Consider the following 26,071-nt stretch of genomic DNA (forward strand, 5'->3'; position numbering starts at 1 on the left):
ACGATTTCTTTTCTTATCCTGAAGCAAAGTTCTTAACCTGAAACTATTTCTGGGTTAGCGGAGTCTGTAACCTGAAGCGTATGTAACCTGAAGCGTATGTAACCCGAGGTACCACTGTATTTTGTTTCTTAGAAAGAAAAAAATGGCCTTGGTCCACCAAATCACAAACCTACCTTTGTGTCTAGAACATTCTCTCGTAGCTACTGTAGATCTAATAAACATAACAACTCAACATCTTGTTGCAACCGAGTTAAAAACTAACAGTGCTGCTAATGTGAGCTCATGAAAGCAGATGAAAAGTATACGAATTACATGTCTCATTCAGCATTTGGAGCAAATTCAAATGTTCATGGGGCATATCCTTCTCTGCACAGGTGACAACTCTCCCAGATAGGACTTGAACATTTCAGAAACACCTCTCCCATGGTGATACTCTGTTATGCTAAGCATTTCAGCCAATGTGTGTTTGTTGTCATGTGGGGCCACAACTGCATGCTTTTTTTAGAAGTCATATCTATTCCTTCCCCCAACCCCACAGGTGTCAGTTAGCTATTCAGCTATTTATTGTATCTGTTTGCATACAAAGTCTGTTGCTGTCCCCACCTAATGAGTCGTCGTTTTAATGCAGCTTAAAGAAACACTGGAGCAGTCCATAGGTCAACTAAGGAGCCAACGGTTATTGAGAAATTCTGGAGTAAGAAGTGCATCTCTTTCAAGCTTATATCCAAGTGACCTGGATGGTGGAGCCCCAGGTATGTTTCATTTAGCTCTGGTGTATCCAAACACTTGATTTTAAAAGATGCTGTTCAGTAACTTAATAAGCTAGTAGGCTGAAAGGTCTGATCCTGAAGCTGAGGCTCCAATACTTTGGCCACCTCATGAGAAGAGAAGACTCCCTGGAAAAGACCCTGATGCTGGGAAAGACTGAGGGTACAAGGAGAAGGGGACGACAGAGGACGAGATGGTTGGATAGTGTTCTCGAAGCTACAAACATGAGTTTGACTAAACTGCGGGAGACAGTGGAAGACAGAAGTGCCTGGCATGCTCTGGTCCATGGGGTCACAAAGAGTCGGACACGACTAAACAAGTAAACAACAACAGGCTGAAAGGTGTCATGTATGCATGAGTGTGGGGAGGTGGACTGCTTGAGTTCACTTAAAATATAGTTATGTGACTCTTCTATCACAATGTAAACTGTGTTTATGCATATTTCTTAAGAAGGTTATGCTAATTTGCCTTTCTTTTATCTTGTGAAGAAGGTCGTCATTTCCAGCCTACCTCTCCCCTCAGAGATTATAGCGACACCCTGGGTACGCGGCCGCGGCGGTCTAGGTCTGCTGTCCGATTTGTTGACCGTGGAGATAATCCAGATCAGGTAGGTAGCCATCCTTAACAGAAGGTCATAAACACCAAGCACATTTGTGCAATCCCAGTAAACCATAGTTTGGCTTACCATGACGTGCAAACCAGACCGCTGTAAAAGTAGTTTGCACAAATGTCTCGTGTCTATGTGTGTGTGTGTGTGCAATGATTTTGAGTCAAAGAAACCTATCTGAATGCATGGTTTTAAACTCTGTGCTTTCCTACTGCAGCTGCACTCTTTACACCAGTCACTCAGAGATCTTAGCAGTGAACAAGTTCGTTTGGGAGACGACCTCAATAGAGAGCTTTCAAGAAGAAATCGGTATGGACAGAGTGTGATTTTGCTTGACAAAATAGTGTAGAAAATGGACTTTCCACTCAGAGCACTGGCCCTCCTCCAGACTACAAATTCCTAGTATATTTTCACTGCTTGGTGAATTCACTGAGTGGTGCTTGTTGGGTAATAACTAGTTGATTTGAGAATCCAGTTCTAGGACTCCTTTGCATGAAACATTTTTATCATGTAGGAAAAAGTGTGAACACTTATCATATAGGAATTGCAGTTTAAGAACTCACTTTGCCATGATTACAAGGGGTTAGCAGCTTCTGCATGCAAAGAATGACAGGTACCCTATGCAGACATTGTCTTTGTGGGGAGAGCCTATACAGAGTGGGGTTGTACCCACCTTATTAACTGAAATTCACTTTTGAATAGGGGCTTCCTTTCTAATTTGGAGGGGGGAAAAGGGGGGGGGATTACTTCACTCTGTGTTGCCAGCTGTGAGTTTCTCCTTTCTCTTTACACAAAAAGTGGTAATCTAAAAAAACTCAACAGGCAACAAAATAGTACAGAACTCTGTTTGTTTAGGGGGGGTGCATATGCTATAGTGACAGGTGTTATGCAGATGTTATCGTATTTTTCGCCCTGTAGGATGCACCGGCCCATAGGACGCACCTAGTTTTTTTGGGGGGGAAATAAAAAATCCCCCCCCCAGCCGCGGGGCTGGGGTGGGGGAAGCCCGAGCTTTTAAAACGCACCTACCATAGTTTTTAGAGGAGAAAAGGATATCTGACCGAACCGTGGGGCGTTCTGCTTCAGCGCGCCCTGCGCTCTGGGCAGCAGGCTGCTATCCGCAGCCTAGGGAGCCCTGCAGGAACTCCCGCGGGCTCCCCAGGCTTGCTGATAGCTTCCTGAAGCCTGGAGAGCGAGAGGGGTCGGTGCGCACCGACCCCTCTCGCTCTCCAAGCTTCAGCGAAAGCCTGCATTCGCCCCATAGGACGCACACAGATTTCCCCTTCATTTTTGAAGGGAAAAAAGTGTGTCCTATAGGGCGAAAAATATGGTAAGTTTTATAGGCACAGTGTGGGGAGTGGGATTTGCCAACATGCCTCACGTCCCCATGTTGGATGTCACATACAAACTGGGCTCAGTCTAGATGGCAGGAAACCTCGGAACTGCAGATCAGATTTTGCAGATCAGAATTATGCACACTTGGCTCTATGTTCATCGGTTTCTATTCAAGCAAGATGTCTGACATGAGCACATCAGGCTTGTTGGCTCACCTGTGTGCCCCACCCTGCTCCCCCCTAGCAAATAGACTTTCCCTATTAAGGGTAATGGTGTCTCCATAACATTAATAAATTTAGTTCTGCATTGTTTTGTTGACTTAAAAAAAAAAAGCAACTGTCTTTTGTTTGCTGGAAAATAAGTTCATGGCTAGTAGTACTGAATAAAGCCATGCCCCGTTTCTTTGTTTATAACTTAGTTGTGTTGCTCTACAGGAAATTTGCTATGCGAGAGTTTCTTCTAGCCAGAAGGGCTGTGTCCTGAAGTAATGACACTTTAACAGTAATGTTAAAAGAATCATTCGCACAATATATTTAGAAATGGTTTTCGTTTTGTTTTCATGCTTCCTTTTGCAAGAAGAACTGATGCAGAAACAAAAAGGAGGTTGGAAGACTTGTCTGACAAACTGAATGAATCCCAAAGACAGGATACGGTGAGTGCCTTGAAAAATTGGCATTTTGTTGTGGGGTGGGATGGAGGTGGCTTCTTGTAGGGCTGCTTTGCAATACTCTGTGCAGTTTGTAAACCGTATTGCAAACGATGGCATGTTAAAGCACCCCTAGAGCCAGGCAAAGTCTGAGCTTGTTAACTTGCTTGCCCTCTTCTCTTCTGTATATAATATTAAGACTGTCAAGTTTGGATTGTCTAAACTGGGTCAGTCAAAACAATCTCCTGCACAACTGGTGTTTGGCTCATGGACTGTTGAAGAAAGTGGATAATAGTAGCAGCCTTTCACGTTGGGATAACCTTTTCCATTATTTCAAGTGCTTCTCGTGCATTGCAAACCTTACCTTACGGTGTTGTTGAAAGTCAAGTCAGTATCATTACCCCCCCATATTGCATATTGCAGGGGGGTGGTGTTGAGCCTGAGAGGGAATGGCTTGCCTAAAGCCAGCTAGTGGGTTTATGGCAAAAAAGAGATTCAAGCCAGGGGCTTCCTGATTCACAGCTCATCCTCTTATCCATTGCACTACACCAGCTCTCCATAAGACAAGAATGGGAAAACAGCATATAGATGTACTTAAGGACACAAGAGACTTTGCCTTCACTGCTAAATACTAGTACCAGAGATGACGTGTGATAAATGCACCCCTACAATAAAAACCCCACAATAAGAGGCTCTTGCAGTTTACAAGCTGGTGTGGAGGAGGTAGAAAATGCTGGGTGTTCCTTGGTCTTGAGGAAAGAAGGAAGAAATAGAATCATAGAATTGCAGAGTTGGAAGGGACCCAAGGGTCATCTAGTCCAACCCCCCTGCAATGGTGGGAGCAGGGCTGGGGGTGGGTGGGTTGGAGTCCGGGCAGAGAAATACAGCAAGTAGCAGGCATTGGAAAAGAAGGAGCAATGGCAAATAGCCCACCAAAAGGACCACCCAGCCCTACAGCTATAAACTCATGAGAGGATACAATGGTACCTCAGGTTACATACGCTTCAGGTTACATACGCTTCAGGTTACAGACTCTGCTAACCCAGAAATAGCGCTTCAGGTTAAGAACTTTGCTTCAGCATGAGAACAGAAATTGTGCAGCGGCGGCGCGGCGGCAGCAGGAGGCCCCATTAGTTAAAGTGGTGCTTCAGGTTAAGAACAGTTTCAGGTTAAGTACGGACCTCTGGCATGAATTAAGTACTTAACCTGAGGTACCACTGTATTAGTATAGTATTAGTATAGTTGGACCGTAGCTCACTAGCAGGGCATCTGCAGAAGGTTCCGGGTTCAGTCCCCAGCACCCACAGGGAATGTCCCCTGTCTGAAACTCCTGAGAGCTGCTGCCAGGCCGTGTAGATAACATTGAGCTAGGTGTACACAATGGTTTGACTCCATGTAAAGCAGCTTCCTATGTTTTGAATGATGGACTCCTCCTCTCCTGTTTATTTTGTTGCTTTCTTTCTTGATGTGATGCCCTCTTGCTCAGAGGCCCATGTTTTCAGCAATAGCACTGGCGCTATTAGCACGAGAGCGGGAGCTCTTTCTAATGTCCCTGACGGCCTTAAGTCTTTCAACTTCTCCTGGTCAGCCGCTCAAATTCAACAGAATGGACTTTCCCCCCTGAGGGACAAATGACATGTTTTACTGTAGCTGTATTAAACAATGCCCCGATGGATGCTCCTTGCTTGCAAAGGGCTCACAGGAGGAGAGACAGCGGATGAGCGGGGATTAAATCCTGTCGCCTTGGCTGCGCGATCCTGTTCCCTCCTGAGAGGAGAGCACGCAGCCAATGGAGGCTTAAACCCCAGCCTCCTACCCAACAATAAGTCTTGGATATATTTATTTGTGGTGACCCACTATACAACTCTCCTGCTGGTTATAAGCAATCTTACGCAGTGCTCAGATGTACCTCAGTAAAGAATGGTTTGACATGGGCAGCAATATGTAACATGCAACATTGCGACAACCAAACTAACAAGGACGGCTGTGGATTTGTCCTTGAAGAAGATAGCGATGACAACTTTTATCCTTGGTTAAAATATTTGGGAAAACATACTTCAGCTTTCCCTATTCTTGAGGATTTGTGGAGGACGTTTTGACAACAACATACCAACTTAATAAAAAGTGTTGTCATGGAATCAAAGCACTCTTTCATTTTCATCCCCTTGGCTTTTTATTGCACATAGAATCCGTTGCATCTGTCAAATTGTTTTACTCAGTTTGTTGCTCACACTTGAGTATTACATGTTTTTGCCTGTTTATCTTTAAATGCTGAAGGTGGTTTTTTTTTTCCAGAGGAAATGACTTATTACTGACAACAATCATGTCTAGAAATTTTACCACAGTCATAGGCTGTAAACAAAGACAGTGCCTAATTTAATCCTTCAAGATGATACCTCTACCCTTTTGTAAAGATCTGGAAGGATATATGTTGACAGATTAGGTGGGGTGAGGTAAGAGAGTATTTTATACAGTGGTACCTCGGTTTACGAACTTAATCCGTTCCTGAAGTCCATTCTTAAACCAAATCTGTTCTTAAACCGAGGTGCACATTCCCTAATGATGCCTCCCACCGCTGGTGCCCTTCCACCATCTGGCTTCCGTTCATAGACCGAAGTAAAGTTTGCAAACCGGAACACTCCTTCTGGTTTTGCGGAGTTCGTAAACCGAATAGTTCGTAAACGGGACTTTTTGTAAACTGAGGTACCGCTGTATATGGAATGTTACCTCAATTGCTGCTCAGTGTCAGATAGGGGGCTATATGATGAAAAGTTTAGTGTGTTAAACAGAAGACAGGCTATATTTTGGCTACTCTGGACTATTGTCCAAAAATAAAATCTCAAAATTAAATTTTTCCAGCTCATGTGACCTACTCCCGACATCAGATGGACCGAAAGGCTATAAAAACAACCCATAGCTACAACCCTAATTCATTTATTTAACCCAAATAGTAATGGCCACCCATTCTGGCCCATAGAACATTTCCGCTGTGATATCAGTATGCGCTTTTTAAAATTATGTGGATCTATGGAATAAAGATAATCAAAATGCAATCTAAAAAAAAGAAGACATTTAAAAGCTTGCTTTTCATTGTTCAGAAGCCCTAAAATCAAAACAAATCTCAGTCGGAAAGACTGAGTTTTTGAGAGTTGCATTGAAAGACAACCCATGGAAAGCCTCAGGGTTAAACTCAACCCCCCGCATTGCAGCACAATCTGCAAATGAGAAAACATCATGGAGTGACATGTCTTCAGATTATTACTTGTGTAATGGGGGAACCGCTGTGTGTAAAATTAAATACTGACATCAAAACCTCACAACGTTATCATTCCCTGTTGGCTTTGCAAATAGTAATAAAAGAGTTACATAAGTCAAAGGGAGCTGTGAAAATGTGTGTTTGCGTGTGATACAGGTGAGGCAGTAGTTGTTGGTTTGTTTGTTTTTAACAAAAAAAAGTCTTTAACTGAGCAGGCCTCAGCCTTATGGATGTCTGCTATTGGAGGTAGTAGGCCTCTGAATGCTGCTTGGTGGGGATCAGAAGTGGGTGAGTGCTGTGCTCATGTCTATCTTATGAGTTTCTTACTGAGGCATCTGGCTGGCCCTCTTACTGATAGAGCATGTCCTTTGCATACAAAATTTCCTAAGCTTCAGTCCCTGGCATCTTCAGTTAGTGATGGGAGAGGCCTCTGTAGATAAGAGACAGAGATGGATGGACCAAATGGTCTCATTCTGTGTCAGGCAACTTCTGTGTCCCTAAATGTATCTTTTAAAAATAAACGTCTCTGCCCCCAAACCCAGCCTCTTGCCTTCCACAGATTTTTTTTTATAAAAAAAATATCATTTGCAATAATTTCTAGCAGAAGGCTTATTCCATTTCCGAAGAAGAAATTCAGGAAGTTTCGGAAAGTGCTGAGATGAGGGACACTTGTGCCAACTGGAAGTCTTCATTATTTCTACAAATTTACAGTACAATGCAGTATGATGTTAGCATGCAGGCAAGTACTGTCAACATAGTAATTAAAACTGATCTGGAGCTGCCAAGGCAAAAAGAACAAAGAACAATTTTGTGGCACACAGCTCTGTTTGTTTGTTTGTACTTGTTACGTTACAGTGATTAATTATTCTTGATGAAGTTGGCCGATTTTGTCTACGCATGCCAGAGGATCCATGCAGAGCGGGGGAAGCATTGGCAAGCTTGTGCAGGGCGGGGGTGGGGGGGCAGCCCTCAGGCTTTGCAGAAGTGCATAAAAACCTTTATTTTTGTGGAAAGAAACTAAGCAGAGGGAGGACTGAAAAGAGCCCAATGAGAATGAAACATGCTTAGCGACTACAGGCTGCTGAGTGTTTGTTGGGAAGCTGGGGTGGGGAGAGCAAAAAACAGTGGAGGGGAGAATGGACTGTCCAGAAAGAGGGCCTAGGTGGCTGAAACCCCAAACAGGGTCAGTCTACATGCCAACATTTTCTTGCAGGTCCCATTTCATAGAATCAGAGAAATGTAGAGTTGGAAGGGATCCCGAGGGTCATCTAGTCCAATCCCCTGCAATGTAGGAATCTCAACTAACAAAACAACAACAAATAAACCTATGGTCACATAAAGCACCATCAATAAACACACAAGACATAACTGGCTGTGCTCTTAAATAAATAAGGTATACTATTCATTGTATCAAATTGTAAATTTCAACAGAAGTAACTCATCAACTTCAACAAACGAACTAAGCAGAAGACGCAGTGGATCAGATCATTCTCTAGTCAGTTCTAGTCAAATCCTTTCACAGTAGTAGCTGCTATTATGCCATAAGATCCACTGTCTTGTAGTATCACACATGTGCTTTAACTACTGATGAAGCCCAGGATGGCGAAACAAGCCCAATATTCCGGAAATCCTTGTCTAGACTCTGTGAAAGGATTTTGTGGAACTAACAACCTTTCATGTGGATTGTTTGGACTTTGTGAACAGACAGGTGGAATAGACACCATTACACGGATGGACCTTATGCATGAACTGACTAGAGAATGATCTGATCCACTGGGTCTTCTGCTTTGTTACGTCTCGTGTGTTTATTGATGGAATCTCAACTAAAGCATCCATGACAGATGGCCATCCAACCTCTCCTTAAAAAGCTTCAATGCAGGAGAGGCCACCACCTCCTGAGGGAGTCCGTTCCACTGCTGAACAGCTCTTACTGTCACAAAGTTCTTCTTAGTTGGAATCTTCTTTCTTGTAACCTGAAGCCATTGCCTCGAGTCCTACCCTCCAGAGCAGGAATAAACAAGCTCGCTCCCTCTTCCCTTGAGATATTCAAAGATGACTGTCTCAGTCTCCTCTTTTCCAGGCTAAACATCCCCAACTCCTTCAACCGTTCTTCATACGGCTTGCTTTTCTTTTTTCTTTACCGTTTACGGTTTGTGTGCTGTTAGAGATAAATGCAATTTATTATTATAATTAGGAAAATAGGAAGCTGTTTTATAGTGAGTCTATGACCACTTGTCCATGTATCTCTGTATTGTCTGCAATGACTAGCAGTGTTTCTCTAGGGTTTTGGGTAGGGAACATTCTTAGCCTTAGCTGGGGATTGAACCTGGGACCTTCTGCAAGCCAAGCAGATGTCCTGCAGTGGATTTCTGTATCTTTTGTTGCCATGTCTATTAAAATGGCTGCTCTCCAGGGGCGTGTGGGCTTGTTGATTATGCTACTAAGAGCCTGTGACACTTATACATTTCTTTATCAGATGCATGAAAAGGACAGTAAGGATGTTGGATATATATAGAATGTGTGATTTGTTAAGATTACTTTGTAAACCTAAAGGGGGGGGGGGGAGAACAGCTGTTAGTGCTGCTTCCAACTGTGTTGATACAAGTCCTGAAAACTCATTTGAATTTTACCATGCATATATATCACCCTGAAACATGGGTGGCTTTGAAGGGTTTGCGAGAAGAAATATATGTTTCCCTGTACAAAACCTGAGCATTTTGTTTGGAAAATTCTGGCATCTGAGGATTTGCAGTTATTAGCCCTATTTTAGTTCTTTGATCTCTGCTCTCTGCTCTCCCCACATATGAGATATCTGCATTGAATTAAAGTGCCTTAAATTAAATTGTATTGAATTAAAACAGTAGTAGATTAGTATTATCTGTTGTAATAAAAGAGCAACATTATTTGCACTTGAATTTCAAATCCATTTATTTGTCTAAGGAAACTAGGAAGGATGCCCATTCTCAGCCTTGAATTTTGCGATAATTAATAAAACTGCAATCAACTTACACAAACACTGTAACTATTTTGTTTTAGCAGAGAGCAGGTATGGATTTTTTTTTGCAGATAACGTAGTGCTGTATTTAACAAATGCTCACAGTAACAAAGATGAAATTGATAAAGTTGTTTGGTGACATACATAAGCTTAGACAAAGCAGCAGTTATTGGATCATATGTTAAGAAAGAATTTTGCATCAACAATAACTTGTTCTAAGTGAGTCCAGTCACACAACTAGGGGTATTATTTAAGCAAAATTACGTTACAAGAATACCTTTTCAACTTGGATGTTGGAAAAAAAAGGAATTATATTATGGGATAGAATTTTAAAATATCCTTTTTGAGGCAGACTTAACGCAGCCATAATATTTTTCCTGTTTAACTTCTAGTGCTGAGGAATTTTCATGTTTCGTTAGGTTTTAAAGGAGCAGCAAGGAGTGCAGAAAAAAGGTCTCAGTTTATTTTTCATTACAAACAAGCAAGTTGTGAAGGGACAGATGAGGAGTTTGGTGCGGTGTAAAGGGAAGGGGGTTTGGCTAGGTGTGGGGGAAGGGCAGTTGGCAAAGGGCTTGGTGGATGAGCTGACAAGTGGAATGAGCAATGGGGAATCTGCCAGTTAATAAAATTTATGAAACCAACTTAGTAGAAAGTGGTAGTTCGAACAATTAATGAAATTATAAATCGAAGGCTTGTGCATGATCCAGCAACGTGCCCCCATTTTATGAATTGAGCTTTCCCAGAAACTATGTATGTATTCCCTTTTGTGCAGGTGTGCTGATGGGATCTTTGCTTGCACGTAGCAGCTTTGGAAACTTCTACAGCATTAGCTGGAGAATTGGCATCTCCACACCCTGTCCTGCTGCCAGGGATGGTTCCCACAGGTGCTTAAATGCACACGAGCAGCACCAGTTTAATAGTTGTCATTGAAACAGTGCTGATGGGTTGGGGAAGGGGGTGGGGGCGAGCTCCCTTCCCCAGACAGTCACAAGTATTGATTGTTTGGGTTGGGGATGAAGGCATCTCAGAGAGTTGACTCTCACCAGCACTTTGCGGAACATGGCATGCCTTTTGGCTTCTCTCTGGGAATCTGCTTTTGCTGCTGTGGCTGAATAGTTTAACGGTGAGAATTTGGGAATGGCCATGAGGACTGTTTTGGCCTCAGCAGCCAGTCTTGGCTTCTGCTGTGTCTTTGTATAGTCCTTTGTCCAAGTGTCCTTATACTCTACCCAGATGACCTTTGGACTGTGAAGTCTAGGTACTCTACCTGAGATTTAGGCTCCAGGCCCCTCTTGAGCTTTAAAGAGAGACTGGGACTCTGGAGCGAAGCATCAAGAAGCAGTGTGAAGACCCCTTTTGCTGTGAGCGAAACCCATAGGTGTGCAGCGTAGGCAACCAACAAAGGTGCCACCATCTTCTGATCTTGTGCTGGTCTCAGTGAAGCGTGGAATTTCAGAGATTTATAGACCTGATCCTCTATTGACAAAGGGCAGGCCACGGAGCAGGGGTGGCTAACCTGTGTCTTTCCCTCTCTGGTTGGGCTCCCCCTCCCTTCAGCCCTTTCATGTGTGTGCAGCAGGACTCTTGACACTCTCCTCACCTCCGGCAGCATCCACTTGTGCTGCTCAGCAAGCTGTTCTTGAAACTCGAGGGAGCTTTGTGAACAGAGCTGGACAAACTGTAAGGACCTGTGACCTAAATACAAATGAGGAACCCTTGGCTTGCAAATGGATGCAGTGGCGTATTCTCAAGTGGGTTTTCTGATTCTACTGCCGTGTGTTCTGCAGAAGCAAAATTCCGTCTATTGTTGGATTGCATTTGCTAGAGCAGCACAAGCCCGAAAACACCTGTCTCATGTCTGACATGTGTAGTTGTGCTTTAGCCTTGTATGCAGCCATTGCCTGCATAAGGGGCTGGTTGTGAGTTGGGGCAACTGTCTCCCCGACACTTCTAGAATGCAGCCTCTGCCCCCTCCTTATTTGGTGTTTCATCCTTGGAATTCCTATGTTGGAAGTTTACGTATTTTTATTCTTTTGACTGAAGTTCCTGTTGATTGCATACTGTGGACTGCAATTTCAGTTCTCTCAAGTTCTGTTCCATGGCTACAGCTGCTTAGACTTTTAACTGCCCTTGACTCTAGCGTGCTGTTTTTTAAGTACTTGTAATGATTGGTTTCTTTTGGAGCGTTGCTTGAAAACCTTCCATCTAATGTTGTTTGAAAAGTAATTTGGCTCCAATAAATCGGGAATTAACCTTCAGTAATCATGGATTAATCATCCATTCTTGATACTTTTTAAATGTCTTTCCCTAAAAGAGAAAGCAAGGAGAGTGCTTTCCACAACAGTGTAGCTTAGATTGCTTTTGCAAAGAACACAGAATGCCAATGAAATAAAGGACTAAATATATATAACAATCTTAGGTGTTTTTAAAAACATGGGTTCGGTTCCGAAGAACCATGAGCAGAAGGGGGAAAAGCATTACTGCTGTTTTGTCAGCTCTGTGATGCTGCACTGTAAAAAAAAAAGTCTCCCATTTGCATGTGTTTAAACTAGGAATTGCATTATAACGTGATTAGCAAGGTGAACAAGGAAGATACAGGGTGTGCAACATATAAACTCTAGTTGCTCTTTGAAAAAGTGCTTGTGCAAAGTCTTGCATAAGAGTCTGAGCATTGGCAAGGACTTTGCTGAATTTGGGGGTCATTCCTTGCACATCCCCCTTCTTCCAGGTTGTAAACTGTTCTTCCATGAGTAGGTGATGTTTTTGGCGAGCGAAAGAGCACTTTGAGACTCAAGCCAAGGAGATGACATTGGTGTGTTTGGTTAAATTATGAATTTAGGGCTGACCTTTTTGTTGCGACAATTCCAACCAAGTATAAATGGTAAAGAAGCAGTTTAAAGACGGTGGAAACTATAGTATAGTTTCAGTAAGTACAGACATTTTGGAAGGAAAAACACAACCTATACTACATCTAACCTTCATAATTGTGGACGTTGGTTATGATTGTAGTGCCAACTCCAAATATGACTTAACATTTATTGTTTGCAAATCATATGGATAAATGTTGCTGCAAAATGTACTATGACGCCATGAATACAGTTCTGCAGCATGGAAACTGCAATAAAAAGCAATAACTACCATAAAGCTATAATAAGTCCCATGTTTGCATAGAATGTTCAACTCCCTGCTCACTGCTAGAGGGCAGTGTCTGCAAATAGATGAGGAAAGGAAAGAATGAAAACAGCAATCTAGGGAAGTATTATTTTCCTGTTTTCTTTCCCTGTAAAGCAAAGAAATAATTACAGCAAATAATTCTTCTGATCATATTACTGCAGTTACTGATTCATTCAGTCATATTTTTTATTATTTTAAGGCCAGAGGCTATTCTAGTTCAGTTCTTGATTTGTCATTTAGCAAAGTTACAACAACAAAAATCCTGGCAGTGCTATATGGAATTTCAGTGTGGTTTCACAAAAATCTAATTTTCACATTATGGTAAGTTGTCTCTGATCCAGTTCCACATGTGTACAACCAGTGACCCTAGATGGGGTTGCACATTTCCATCCATATCAAAAGACTCATCCTGCCATTCTAATGTGGTCCAAATGTGAGTCTTGTCATCCAGATGCACATTTGCACCTGGAATACCTGCAGGCTTGTGAAACCTGCTTCTGCCTATGAATCTCTCTTTGCTCAATTAGGGTGGCAGTGTGATCATACTTGACCAAGGATTTGTCAACACACACACACTCACACACATTTTGTTTGAAGGCACATGGCGCTGCAACCTTGTTGTAAATAAGCAGGTCAGGATCTGAATGGGAGACCACCTGGGGACACATTAAGCTTCACAGGATAAAAATTTGTAAGAAGTATGTTGCTGGATTCTAAGACTAATACAAGTTCTGCATATTTTATTTGTCATATTTGCTTTTTTGAGTTGTGAGAAATAGCTATGCAGGGCAGTGGAGCCTCACTGTTGACCAGATTTCCAGCTCATTCCAACTCTGGCTTCTGAGGCTTCTCCAAGCTGTATGCTCAAGGCTGTGATCAAATGTTCCTTCTGCTTTTTTTTTCCTTTTAAGAAGAAGAAAGTTGAGATTCTCTTCACCCAAATGCTGCACATGTACCGTGTGGGTGCAGACATGCCACACGCAGACATGGTAATGGCCTGTTGCTCTGAAGCTTTCTTTTCCTGCCTTTTGTGTTCAAATATTTTGGAGGTCCCAAGTCGCAAGGTGGTTAGATTGGTCTCAACTAGGGCCACAGCCTTTTCAGTACTGGCCCCGACTTGGTGGAACACTCTGTCACAAGAGATTAGGGCCCTGCAGGACTTGACCTCTTTCTGCAGGCCCTGCAAGACAGAGCTGTTCCGCCTGGCCTTTGGTTTGGACTCAGTCTGACCCTTATGTTTCCCTCCCCTTATGGTTTTGATCTATGGGCTACTTTTAAAATGAGGCTGCATTTTAAATTGCATTTAAACCTGTATTTTAAATTAGTTCCCCCACCCCCATTATGTTTTTACTGTAATTTTACTGGTGTTAGCTGCCCTGAGCCCATCTCTGGCCGGGGAGGGCAGGGTATAAATAAAATTAATTATTATTAACCTTGTACTCGCATGCAAAGCACTACATGGTAACATGCCTCATGTGTGGCAGTGGTCAACTGGTCAAAAGAACCCAATCTGTTACCAAAGAGATTTTGGGTTTTAGCAGATGCAGATTGATTGCAATGCTTTTTAAGTTCTTCGTGGCTCAGGTTACGCCCCCAAGTGAATTAAGCAGCACTCTCTGTCTCAGCTCCACCCAAACGCCCTGGGCAAGGCCCTGAAATTAGGCAAGGGAGAGAAAGTCTTATAGAATCATAGAAATGTAGAATTGGAAGGGAACCTGAGGGGTCATCTAAGCCCAACCCCTTGCAATGCATGAATCCTGCCCATAACCATCCCTGGGTGGGCTTGAACCACAAACCTTCTGGTTAACAGCCAGACGCACGGACCCACTACGCCACAGACTCCGAAGAAAATGCTGCCTTCGGTCGGGGTCCCATGTGAATCAAACTGTACAATGAGACTCAGTCTCCAAACTCCCCAAGGCAGCCCAAATTTGTTTGCTGCATTTATATATCGTATATACTCGAGTATAAGCTGACTTTTCCAGCACATTTTTGGTGCTGAAAAAGCCCCCCTTGGCTTATACTCAAGTGAGGGTTCTTTTGGGCTACTCCTTCCTCCTCCACCTTTGCCGCTGTCGGTGGCGGAGGAGGAGGAACGAGCAGCCTGAAAGCAGCCATTTCGGGCTGCTTGTTCTTCCTCCGCCAATGCTGCCACCACCAGGTTTGTGGTGTGGTGAAACGGCTTATACTCGAGTCAATAAGTTTTCCCAGTTTTTTGTGGTAAAATTAGGTGCCTCAGCTTATATTCGGGTCGGCTTATATTTGGGTATATACGGTAGCATCTTTCTGCCAACATACCTGAGGCAGTTTACATTTTTAAAAGACTAAGACAAATAAATGGCATGGAGTGCAAGGCTTGGGGAAGTGGGGACAGTCCAACTGGAGCTGATCCTGTAGTTGTCTTTGCTTACTTGCTTTCCTTTCTTTCTCCTTCCCGTGGGGCAGGTGTTTCTCTTGGCCCTGTGAAGGGAGGTGGTGTTGGAGGGCACAGACGACCTGAGTGGAGCTCCCCGCTCTCATTTTTCCTCTTCTTTACCACAAGGCAGATAGGCATTTCATTGCTAACCAGTGGAGGACTTCACAATTGTATTTAGGCCTTTGCATTTACTTTGCTAGAAAAACGAGCTGTCTTTTTCTTTTTTAAAAAAAAAAAAAACTTTCAATACCATGCTAACGGAAGAATTTCCTTTCTCCCCAACCTGCCTTTTTCATTGAAGGTGTCGGAACAGGTGGAGAGGAGGCTTCAGGAGATAGAACGAGAAATCCGCTCGGAAAGGCAACTTGTTGAAAGACGTCAGGATCAGCTGGGACACATGTCTCTGCATCTGCAGGAGGTACGCAAAGCAGTCGAGTTTTTTTTAAATATGTACAGAACTGCATATCTATCTGGTTCTTGCTCCCTGTCTAGTCTGAGCTAATTATTTCAAGGAATGACTGCCATTTTTGCAGATGCAGTTTGTTGTGCATCAAGCGAACTGTCAGACAGCCATACATGAAAGGGGTTCTCTTCCCTGAGGCAGCGAGTATTTAAAGCGTTTTTTTTTTGTTCTGAGCAGTCTTTGGGGCTTTTTTGTGTTTCTTTTTAAACATCTTCAGTTACACCTAAGATTTAAACTGTTAAAAACGCTGTTAACAACCACCTTGTGAATACTGCTCTCTTGAAGCCTAAATATGATGTAATGAATAGCCGGTTTCCTCGTGCTGTATAATCAGCTTTGCTTGAAGCAAAATGCATCTGGCAGAGTACAAGAGTTTGTGCTGTGGAGACAAACTGAGCTATTGTTCGCTTTTTGAAAAGGCAAATTAAGGCCCTTTTGGCCCTCTCTTAGAAAAGAGTGTGTGAAATGCCTGCAAGAGTGGTAGAGAAATTACTCCACCCTAACACTTGAAAACCTTGGGGAGATAAAATGCGTACTTTGTAATTTTAGATTTAATTTAAGTGCTTGGGCGATTATTTGGATAGTCATCTCTGACTGACTTTACTCTGGTGTCTCACAGAGTCTATGAAAAGTTTAATTTCATATTTGGTTGCCTTAATACATGTGGTGACCTATGTGCTTTTTTAAAAAAAGGCAATTGCAGATTATACAGTGCAGTATAAGCCGGTGAGGATTAATTTAGATTGACACTTTCTGTTCTGAAAGAGTGACTCTCCTTTCGGAGGTCACATTAAAGAAGAAAAAGAGAGAAAGTAGCATACATTTTAATTTGGGTAAAGATTCATGTGCTCTTCTTGGGTCAAAGAGTTTTGAATTCTCTCTCTGTTTTTAAATTTCACGGAATGGTGGTAAAAGGTTGTGATCCATTAGAGTGGAGAGGAAATGAAGGTGTTTAAGTTCTGCACAGTAAATTCTCAAATGGGCTAGCAATTTATTTATTTTTTCCAGATGTTTGTCACTTTTTCAGGAGCTATGTGCATCATTTGGTACTGGCAATAGCCAATTGATTTGCAACCGCGCAAGTGCGCATTGCACCGAACCCCAAAGTGACTTTAAAAATGGCAGATGTGGCCCTAAAAAGCCAGAGAGGGCAAAAAAGAAAATGTGAAAACCATGTCTGGCTATCCCATGAGCCTTTGTAAATGCTATCCCAGGACCCCTTGCACCGACTTCTGAGGCATGTGGAGAGTTATTGAGTTTGAGCAAGGAGGTTTGGAGGGAGCGATTCTGGTGTTTTCAGGCTTTGCCAATCATGTTTCAATTATATGCAATTTCACTGATGAACGTGATAACCTCCATGTAAATTGGGAGTTGCCTATGCTGTTGTTTCCAAACCTCTGTATGTATTTTTTAAAAAAGAACAATAGCAGGGGTCCACTGCCAACCACTGTAGCTCCCTGGCCCAGCTTCCTACTCCTGGCTGCCATTTGCCTCTGTTGGAAGGTTGCAGAGCTGATGAACCAGGGCTTGTGTTATGTTCTTACGAATTTCCCTGAACTGTGCTTACCATGAGGCTTTGGTCGAATAAAATAAATTTGACCAACACTCAAAGCCAAGGGATGCCACTGTATAATAAAGAGTGGTTTGCCTGGCTTGCACCCCAGGGAGGTAACTTCGGTTATGCTAACACAGCGGTTTGACTTCACCCTCAGAGGCGCACTCCATTGTCTCTTGTGACATAGCTAGCTAGCTAGCTAGCTAGCTAGCTAGCTAACTAGCTAACTAACTAACTAACTAACTAACTAACTAACTAACTAACAGCTTGTCAACGCAACTATGTATTTAGGGTAAGAATTGATTTCCTGCCATATGGGATTAAATTTGCTTCTCAGAGTTTATTTATCTTTTCAGTCACTTTCAAATCTTTACGATGCCAATGCATTTTGAGAAAAAAAAAAGCCTGCAGAATCTTTGTGGCCACTAGGAGCCAGTGTTTTGCCATCCGTGAAAAGCAAGGGGGCTGAGCAAATCCCATTTCACCGTTTCAAACCTCGTTGAAATGTGCTGAATTTCTTTTCTCTTTTTAGTAGTGATGGCATAGAGGTGCGCATTTTATTTATACCCCCTACGGTCCGGTCTCCAGTTAGACATGTGATTTCTTTATGTGTGTTGCATTCTGGAGTGTTAATTGTTGTAAGGGCACTCTAAAATGCTTTCCAATTTCTCTTCCCACCCCCCAATTTTGTGATTTGGACTTTTGACATTTTTATGTTTTTCTTGAACTAATGCCTAAAGAGAGGCATTAGGGGAGGTGTGTGGAGGGGGGAGCAACTGAGCTCCTGGATGTTGGGGTCATTTCTTGAGGAAATGAACATAATGGACTGTGTATTCTGTGCTCAGGCAAAGGGTCTAACTAGTCCAGCATTTTATCCCCAACTAGTTCCCTGATTGGCCAACAGTAGCTATGGTGAAAATAAAGAGTGAGCTGAAGATCACCTTCCCACAACACTGTCTGCATCCCCTAAGACAGTAGTGGTGAATCTGTCGCCCTCCAAATTTTGATGGACTTCAGCACCAGCCAGCATGTCCCAATGGTCAGCAACAATGCAAATTGCAGTTTGGCAACAGCTGGAGGAACCCCTGTTCACCACCCCTAATCTAAGAGGCATTCCCCAGTTCAGGACTACAACCAGCTTGTCCCGCTGTCCATTCTTCAGATCTTCTTGCATTGCTCTTCTAGTCTCATTGGAGAGAAGTCCTCAGTCCCCTACAGCTGGTCCTAAGGGCCAAAATGGGCTGTGCTTCAGACATTGTATTTATTTATTCATTAATTTGTCAGTCACTTTATCTTGCCTAGGGTAACCCAAAGCGACTTCCAACCAAACAAATAGACAATAAGCCCCACATAGTTAAAACCAAGAGGAAGGTGAAATGCATTAAAAAGATCCCACCTACAAAGGGATTCACTGCACAAATATAATCCAGAGATGGATTAAAGTGTGATAATGTAGTGCTAGACAAATGGATGATGGATATGTTCAGTGCCCATGGCCATCATTTCTGGCCCTGCCTAGCCGTGGACGTAGCACAACCCTTCTTAATGCAGCAGGAGCCTTGACCTCCTCCAGTGGTGGAGGAGAAGAGGATGCTTCTGGTGCTGTTCTGCATAGCATCTGTTCCCTCTCAGTGTCTCCTGGGCCATGGAAGTACCCTCCCCCCCCCGCAGGAACTTACATAAGATCAATGGAAACAAGACAGTCCCTGCCCACAAGTTCACAATCTAAGGGTTGCTTCCTTAGATTGTCAGTTCTTATACTGATCAGCTGGAATGGAGGGAAGGAAGAGTCAAGCAGAGCTGATCTCAGCAGGGCTGATGGAGTGGTCCTGCTTTCCCCCTCTCCCTCTGCCAGGTGGCAGTTGATGGAGGAAGGAGCTAAATGGGGCTGGTCCTCCAGGCAAGCTGATGGAATGGTCCTGCAGCCCCACTTTTCCTTCTGCTATGGCTTGGCAGAATGCTGCTGCTTGGTCCTCTGTAAAAGGATCTTCCTTCTCATGGGCCTTTGATGCTGTCAGAAGTGCTTTTGAGAGTCCACGTGTTGAATAACAACTAAATTCCACTTATCTGCCTGTTTGACACTCCCGAAGAAGGTTGGTGAGGTGAGTCTTCCTGCTGCAGAAATGGTGCTTATTCTTCCTTGGGAAGGAGTCTTTTTCACCTTCTTCTGTATATTTGGCATCCCTGGTTTTAATAGCACCATCCATCAATTTACTTGTGATTCATGTTTGGCTGATGGGTCTGCAATTTCCCAGGCTTAGGAGAAGAAAAGCTTCTTATTACATGCATGTCTTGAGGATAACCCTATTTAACAATTACTGTGCCTGTAGTACGCACCTTCTTATTTATTCTTCCATAACTTTTAATTAGAGAAATATAGCAGCAAACACAATTGCTCTTGACACCGTATGACACTGACTTTGTAATTGCTGTAGCTCTTATCTGAACTCGATTTGTCACTCCACAGCATTATCGTAGTTTACTTAGATAGTTGGCTCTTTGGGGGAAAGTGTCTGTCATTAACATTGGGTGTGTGTGTTTTTTTTTTATAAATAAGCTTTAAGTGTTATGCTCTTTACAATACTTAGGGTAATCATAAAGGACTGTTTTCCTCTATCCAGATGATCACTTTTAAGAAATTAAATAGAAGCCTGAACAATGGGCTGATTCCCCTCCTTGGTAAATATGGGCTGGGATCCAAAGCGCCACTTTAGGCATTCCCACAAGCTTGAGCACGCCTGGTAGGGTTTTCTATCACAGACTGCTTTTGAAAGTCTCCTTGGTTTCAAAAGCAGCTTGTTGTGTATGGCGGGTGTCTGCTGTTTTGAGAAACACAAATCCAAAGCCCCTCCTTCTGATCATGCAGAACCAGATGTGTGGGTCTTTGGAACACCCCCTTGGTCCAGTAGGAGGCTGGCAGCATGCTCCCTTGGTTATTCAGCTTTGGGAACTTCTGAATAGGCAAGGCTAGGCAGTGGCCCCTAGCCGGAATTAAGATTGCCGGAAGAAATATCAACAACCTCAGATATGCAGATGACACAACATTGATGGCAGAAAGTGAGGAGGAATTAAAGAACCTTTTAATGAGGGTGAAAGAGGAGAGCGCAAAATATGGTTTGAAGCTCAACATCAAAAAAACGAAGATCATGGCCACTGGTCCCATCACCTCCTGGCAAATAGAAGGGGAAGAAATGGAGGCAGTGAGAGATTTTACTTTCTGGGGCTCCATGATAACTGCAGATGGTGACAGCAGCCACGAAATTAAAAGACGCCTGTTTCTTGAGAGAAAAGCAATGATAAACCTAGGCAGCATCTTAAAAAGCAGAGACATCACCTTGCCAACAAAGGTCCGTATAGTTAAAGCTATGGTTTTCCCAGTAGTGATGTATGGAAGTGAGAGCTGGATCATAAAGAAGGCTGATCGCTGAACAATTGATGATTTTGAATTATGGTGCTGGAGGAGACTCTTGAGAGTCCCATGGACTGCAAGAAGATCAAACCTATCCATTCTTAAGAAAATCAGCCCTGAGTGCTCACTGGAAGGACAGATTGTGAAGCTGAGGCTCCAATACTTTGGCCACCTCATGAGAAGAGAAGACTCCCTGGAAAAGACCCTGATGTTGGAAAAGATGGAGGGCACAAGGAGAAGGGGACAACAGAGGACGAGATGGTTGGACAGTGTTCTCGAAGCTACCAGCATGAGTCTGACCAAACTGCGGGAGGCGGTGGAAGACAGGGGTGCCTGGCGTGCTTTGGTCCATGGGGTCACGAAGAGCTGGACACGACTAAATGGCTAAACAACAACAAAGGCAGTGGCCTGGTTTGGACGTACAGATCTTGGGTTAGATCTCTGGGACCTGTGCCAGCTTTGTGCCTGCAGACTCCGACATATGCTACTGCCAGTTCTCATAGTTCAGTGGTGGAGAATCTGCTTTGCAGGCAAAAAGTCTTTGGTTCAATCCCCAATATCTCCAGGCAGGATTGGGAATGGTTTCCCGTGTGAAACCTTGGAGAGAGCTAGATGGACCAGGGGTCTGACTCGATATAAGGCGGTTTCCATTGTTTTCCTCCCTTCTCCGCACACTGCAGTTAACCCAGGAAATCCAATCAGTGATCCAAACTCAAAACCTTTGATTATTAAGTTGGGAACGAGCTAGGATCTTCAACCATAGTCTGAAGTCAGTTCTTTATTTCTGTTAGGTCACAAGTGACTGATGCGAGTATGCTATTGGCAGAGCAGGTCTAGGCAAAATAGGTTTGATTTACCTGCAGGCGTGGTATGTGAGAGACTGCATTTTCCTTGGTTCTGAAAATTTCCTTTCGTGTGTGTGTATGTGCTGTTTAGTCATATACCTGCTTTTCGTAAAACCAATACAGTTATGGACTATTTATTTTTACTGTACCTGGAAAATAAAATGGAATGGCTTATTTGAAATACCAGTGGGGTGAGAGATTGCTTTTTTATTTCACGTTATTGCTGCTTAATGGCCTAAATATCCTTCAGTGCTGCTTTGATAAGCTGAGGTTGGCATATTGATTTCCGAGACTGAGTTAAGATGTCTTAATGATAAGATGCTAATTCCTATTCTGTGTTAGCGAAATCTTCTGCGGTTACTTATTGCTTCTAGTTTTTCTGTGCTAGTATAGCTGACATTGTGGAGCCAGTATGCAAGGCGTCTTCAAGCTGCATACATTCCTCTGTGAGGTAAATTACTTGGAGGGCCTAAACTTCCCCATAACTGCTACTTTCCTGTTTTAAACTGTTTAAATCTAGTTAAACCTGGGTTACTTTGAACCCTTTATTTTACTACATTTTGGTGTTCACCTGTGCTGCTTAAGAATCATGCAAGGAGCTCAGTTATTGGTTTAATATTCTGAAATGTCCTTCCGATAGGCTTAAGTTGGGCTTCTTGGGTTGGAGCCAATGAGATTGCCCTACCCTGTTGTACACATAGCCATGCTGACAAGGGGACGTCCTAGATTTGTCTGCAATTATACAGCCTGCCTCCTGCCTGATGGCCCCATTACTTATCACTTCCAGCAATGCTGGGTAGACATATCAAGTGGAAGTGCAATGCTTTTGTCAGATAAGGTAGTGGTAAAGGTAAAGGACCCCTGGACAGTTAAGTCCAGTCAAAGACGCCTATGGGGTGCGGCACTCATCTCGCTTCAGGCCAAGGGAGCAGAGAGATTTTTGGGTCATGTGGCCAGCATGACTAAACCGTTGCTGGCACAACGGGACACCATGACAAGTGCTAGAGCGCACGGAGATGCTGTTTACCTTCCCGCCACAGCAGTACCTATTTATCTACTTGCACTGGTGTGCTTTCGAACTGCTTGGTTGGCAGGAACTGGAACAGAGCAATGGGAGCTCAACCCACTGGAAGGATTTAAACCGCACGCGGCCGACCTTCTGATCGGCAAGCCAAAGAGGCTTATTGGTTTAGACCACCGTGCCACCTGATGGGTGACTTCCGACTGAGTGGCAGAAGAGGGCTGTTTAACCCTTTCCATCCTAGCTATCTGTATACTGAAAATTTCTTTCTCCACACACCCCACTGTTTTTCTCCCCAAGAGGTAAAAGATAGGGGATCTTATGTATCTTTTGAGAGTTAAAATAGGTGTGGGAGTTTATGATTTTGAACATACATCCAGCTTGGGAAAGGGTTAAACATTCTGTGTCTTGAAGGGAGAGTTGAGGCAGGCTGAGGCTCAGCTTGCTTATTGGGGTATGGAAGCTAATGGATTGCAAGGTAACAAGCTTAGTTGTGGACACTATGCATTTGATACATCTATTTATAGCTTTGCACGATATAATCTCACACACCAGTGTGTTCTGCTGTGTTTGTGCATGTGTAAATAATACAAATGTCAGCATATTTTATAAATTAAGGCTTTGATGGTTTTGCAAAAAAGAAACAAATTCCCATTTTCTTCCTTCAAGGCTTTAAAACAACAAGATGCTAAAGCTAATGAAGTGGAAACTGTCTTGAAGAATAAAGTACTGAAAATGGAGGGTGAAAAAAACAAAGTAAGTTGTGTGGTTTTTTAATGTAGTATCTTCATGTTGCAATTGATGCAGTGACTTTTGCACCCATGCTTTAAAAATATGAAGTATGTTTGCTTTAACATATAATAGCAGGTATCAGCATCAAACTCTGTGCCTTTCATAGTAAAGATGTCCAGCTTCTTTTCTTTTTTTTTTTTAAATAATTTTTATTAACTGGCCAATCACATCAAATTAAATCACATCATATAAATTCTGAATTACAAAGCCAAATTTTTAAATTTTGTTGGGGGAACCCATACTTCAAGATCCAAAGATGTCCAGCTTCTTTTCAGCAGCACATGCCCAGATTGTACTGCTCCTTCCAAGGTGACCTACATCAAGAATACTTAAGCCTGTAAAAACAGGAAGCCGTCATACTTGTTGAGGCCCACACAGATAAATTTGGCCCTTAACAACAGTTAAAACACTCACTGCTATTAAAACTAGGGGGTAGGAGAAGAAACCAATAAAACAAATGCAATAAAAAAGCAAGAATTAAAATGCGGCAAAAGCTTGGTGAAATAAAAATGTCTTCATCACCTGCTGAACTAACCTCCCTTCAGAGGGATTTTCACAACTGGGGAGCCACCACTCAAAAGATCCTCTATTGGGTCCTTGCCAAACATACCTTTCTTCTGAATTATTATTAGGCAGCAGTAGCTGGTGGCGCAGTGGTGCACGCTGGGTGGCATTGTTCATCTGGCTTCCCAATTCCGAACTTGTGTGGAACTTGGCGGGGTAACTGGCTCATAACTTCCAGAGGCCTTGCATTCAACATTGGGGACCCAATCCTGTGGCCCTCCCTTTTGGCTGAGAATAATCAGGTCCCCTCCCTGCTTAATTTCAGGCACTTGACTAAGACGTCTCTATTTTAGCAGGCCTTATAAGGTAGTTTTCTGTTTGTACGATGGCCTTTCTTATTCTGTGTTCGTGTGTGTGCGTAAAACACATTTTATTCATACTGCTTAGGAATTCAAAATATTAAGCATTATAGAAATACCTTAGATAAATAAAGAGGAACCAGATTTGTTGCATCACGCCTGCACTGCACCAAGCTCCCCACCCCTTTTCCCTCTCGGTAGAAGGCAACCCCACTCAGCATTGGGAAGCAGGACCACACTGCACCTGTTATGCTGCCAACTGCTACTGTCATGCAAGCTAACACAGGAGGAGAAGGTCCTTGAAATATCCTGGTCCTAGGATGTTTGGAGCTTTATATGTAATAACCAGGATTTTGAGTTAGGCCTGGACTCAAACCGAGTGGTGTGGTCAGGAAAGCCAAGTACCAGAAATTATTCTGGCTGCTGCATTTCGCAGCAGCTTCACTTTCCAAACCCTTTCAAGGGCTAATATAACTATAACTAAGAGGGTATTTGTTGTTCTTTCAAGAACTTGCGTTCAGTTTTGAGTTAATCACAGACATCTGCAATACCCATTCTTCATTCTGGCTTGAAATTCTGGGTGTTTCTTTTTTTTAATGTGCCTTTGGGTTTTTACTTTTTTCCCTTCTCAACCTGGGATTTCTGGTTATTATGAGTCAAACCACCTTTCAAACTGCTCTGTTTTGCTACCTTGAAAGGGGAGCCCATCTAGAGTATGAGGGAGATAACACGTGCAACTCAGTTACATAACGTAGTTTTTAGGAGAGGAAGAAATGCATGTATTTGTAAACAGATTGTTTGATCTAAGGAACCATTGGGATAATAGGCATTTGGCGAGCTTAGCAAAGTGTTGCATAGGAAATGAGCGTTCAGCAGACTTCTGGGTATATTAAATGTTGTAGCTAAATAATTCATGACATTACTAGCAGTGGAATGATTTTTTTGTCACTCTTTCTAATCCGAATAAGCTTGAACAAGATTTGGAGCAGTCCCGGAGGAAACTGGATCAGTCGGAAAACAGCAGAGAGGTTCTTCTCCACCAGGTAACCACTTTCCTGTGTAAAAACCTGTCTCCGTTCACAGTAGGCAGTGCTCTTAAAACTTTCTATCAAATAGTGCGGTAGGAAGTTAGAAATAAGTATGATAAGAAAACAGTCACAAAAGTGCATACCAAGCTTTATTACAGAATGATAGTTTATTAGTCTGGTTCTCACATGGCGCTAAGCTTAGTGCAAATGTGTAGGCCTCCAGAAAGGAGATGGTGCTTTGCTCCAGTCCAGTCATTGTGCTGCTGTGGTAAACTGTGGTTTGCCTTAGCATGTTGTCCAGACTCAAGCTCCTGGTCTAGCTCTCCCCAGAGAAACTATGAGCCGTAAACCAAAGGCAAGTCTTGGTTTCAGCTCATGATTTGTCTGCATAGAGCAGAACTGCTACTCTGGGTTGAAACAACATGCTAAGCCAAGCTCTGGCTTTGCTTAGTGCAGCAGCAAAGGAGTCCAACATTTGCTCAACTTAAGAAATGTTGCAGAAGCTGATTGGCTTGCTTATCTTGTTGCATGGCATATTAATATAATGTTTTGCCTTTTGAATCCTGCTCATTTTAGAGAAAGAACACTTAGAATGTGTGTTTGTTTGGCTTTATAGCTATTTGGGGGATCTGAACCAGGTCTGCTGGGCCCAAGCTTGAAGGACTTACCTTATACTGTAGTTTGCCACAGCTGGAATGTGCCTAGTGCTTGCTTTCAGGGATTGCTCTGCATTTGGATCTTATTCTGTTCTAATTGACACTTACTCTGTTCTAATTGAGAGCCAGTGTGGTGTAGTGCTTAAGAGCGGTGGACTTGTAATCTGGGGAACCGGGTTTGCGTCTCGGCTCCTCCACATGCAGCTGCTGGGTGACCTTGGGCCAGTCACACTTCTCTGAAG

General features: G+C 43.1%; 1 protein-coding gene across 6 annotated transcripts in view; it reads left to right on the forward strand.

Annotated features, from left to right (window-relative positions):
• Positions 1–26,071, forward strand: part of CEP128 (centrosomal protein 128) — a 305,103-nt gene that overhangs the window by 126,745 nt on the left and 152,287 nt on the right. For 5 of the 6 annotated variants that reach the window (XM_081859123.1, XM_081859125.1, XM_081859126.1 and 2 more), the window contains exons 4-10: positions 629–752; positions 1,257–1,375; positions 1,593–1,684; positions 3,287–3,362; positions 15,499–15,615; positions 23,160–23,246; positions 25,114–25,188. In XM_081859123.1, coding sequence (XP_081715249.1) covers positions 629–752; positions 1,257–1,375; positions 1,593–1,684; positions 3,287–3,362; positions 15,499–15,615; positions 23,160–23,246; positions 25,114–25,188 — 690 coding nt within the window. The remainder of the gene's footprint in view (positions 1–628; positions 753–1,256; positions 1,376–1,592; positions 1,685–3,286; positions 3,363–15,498; positions 15,616–23,159; positions 23,247–25,113; positions 25,189–26,071) is intronic. The other variant, XM_081859124.1, reaches the window with a different exon arrangement.

The sequence above is a fragment of the Podarcis erhardii genome (assembly GCF_964252035.2).
Source record: "Podarcis erhardii genome assembly, chromosome: 1".
In the NCBI taxonomy this organism is placed as follows: domain Eukaryota; kingdom Metazoa; phylum Chordata; class Lepidosauria; order Squamata; family Lacertidae; genus Podarcis; species Podarcis erhardii.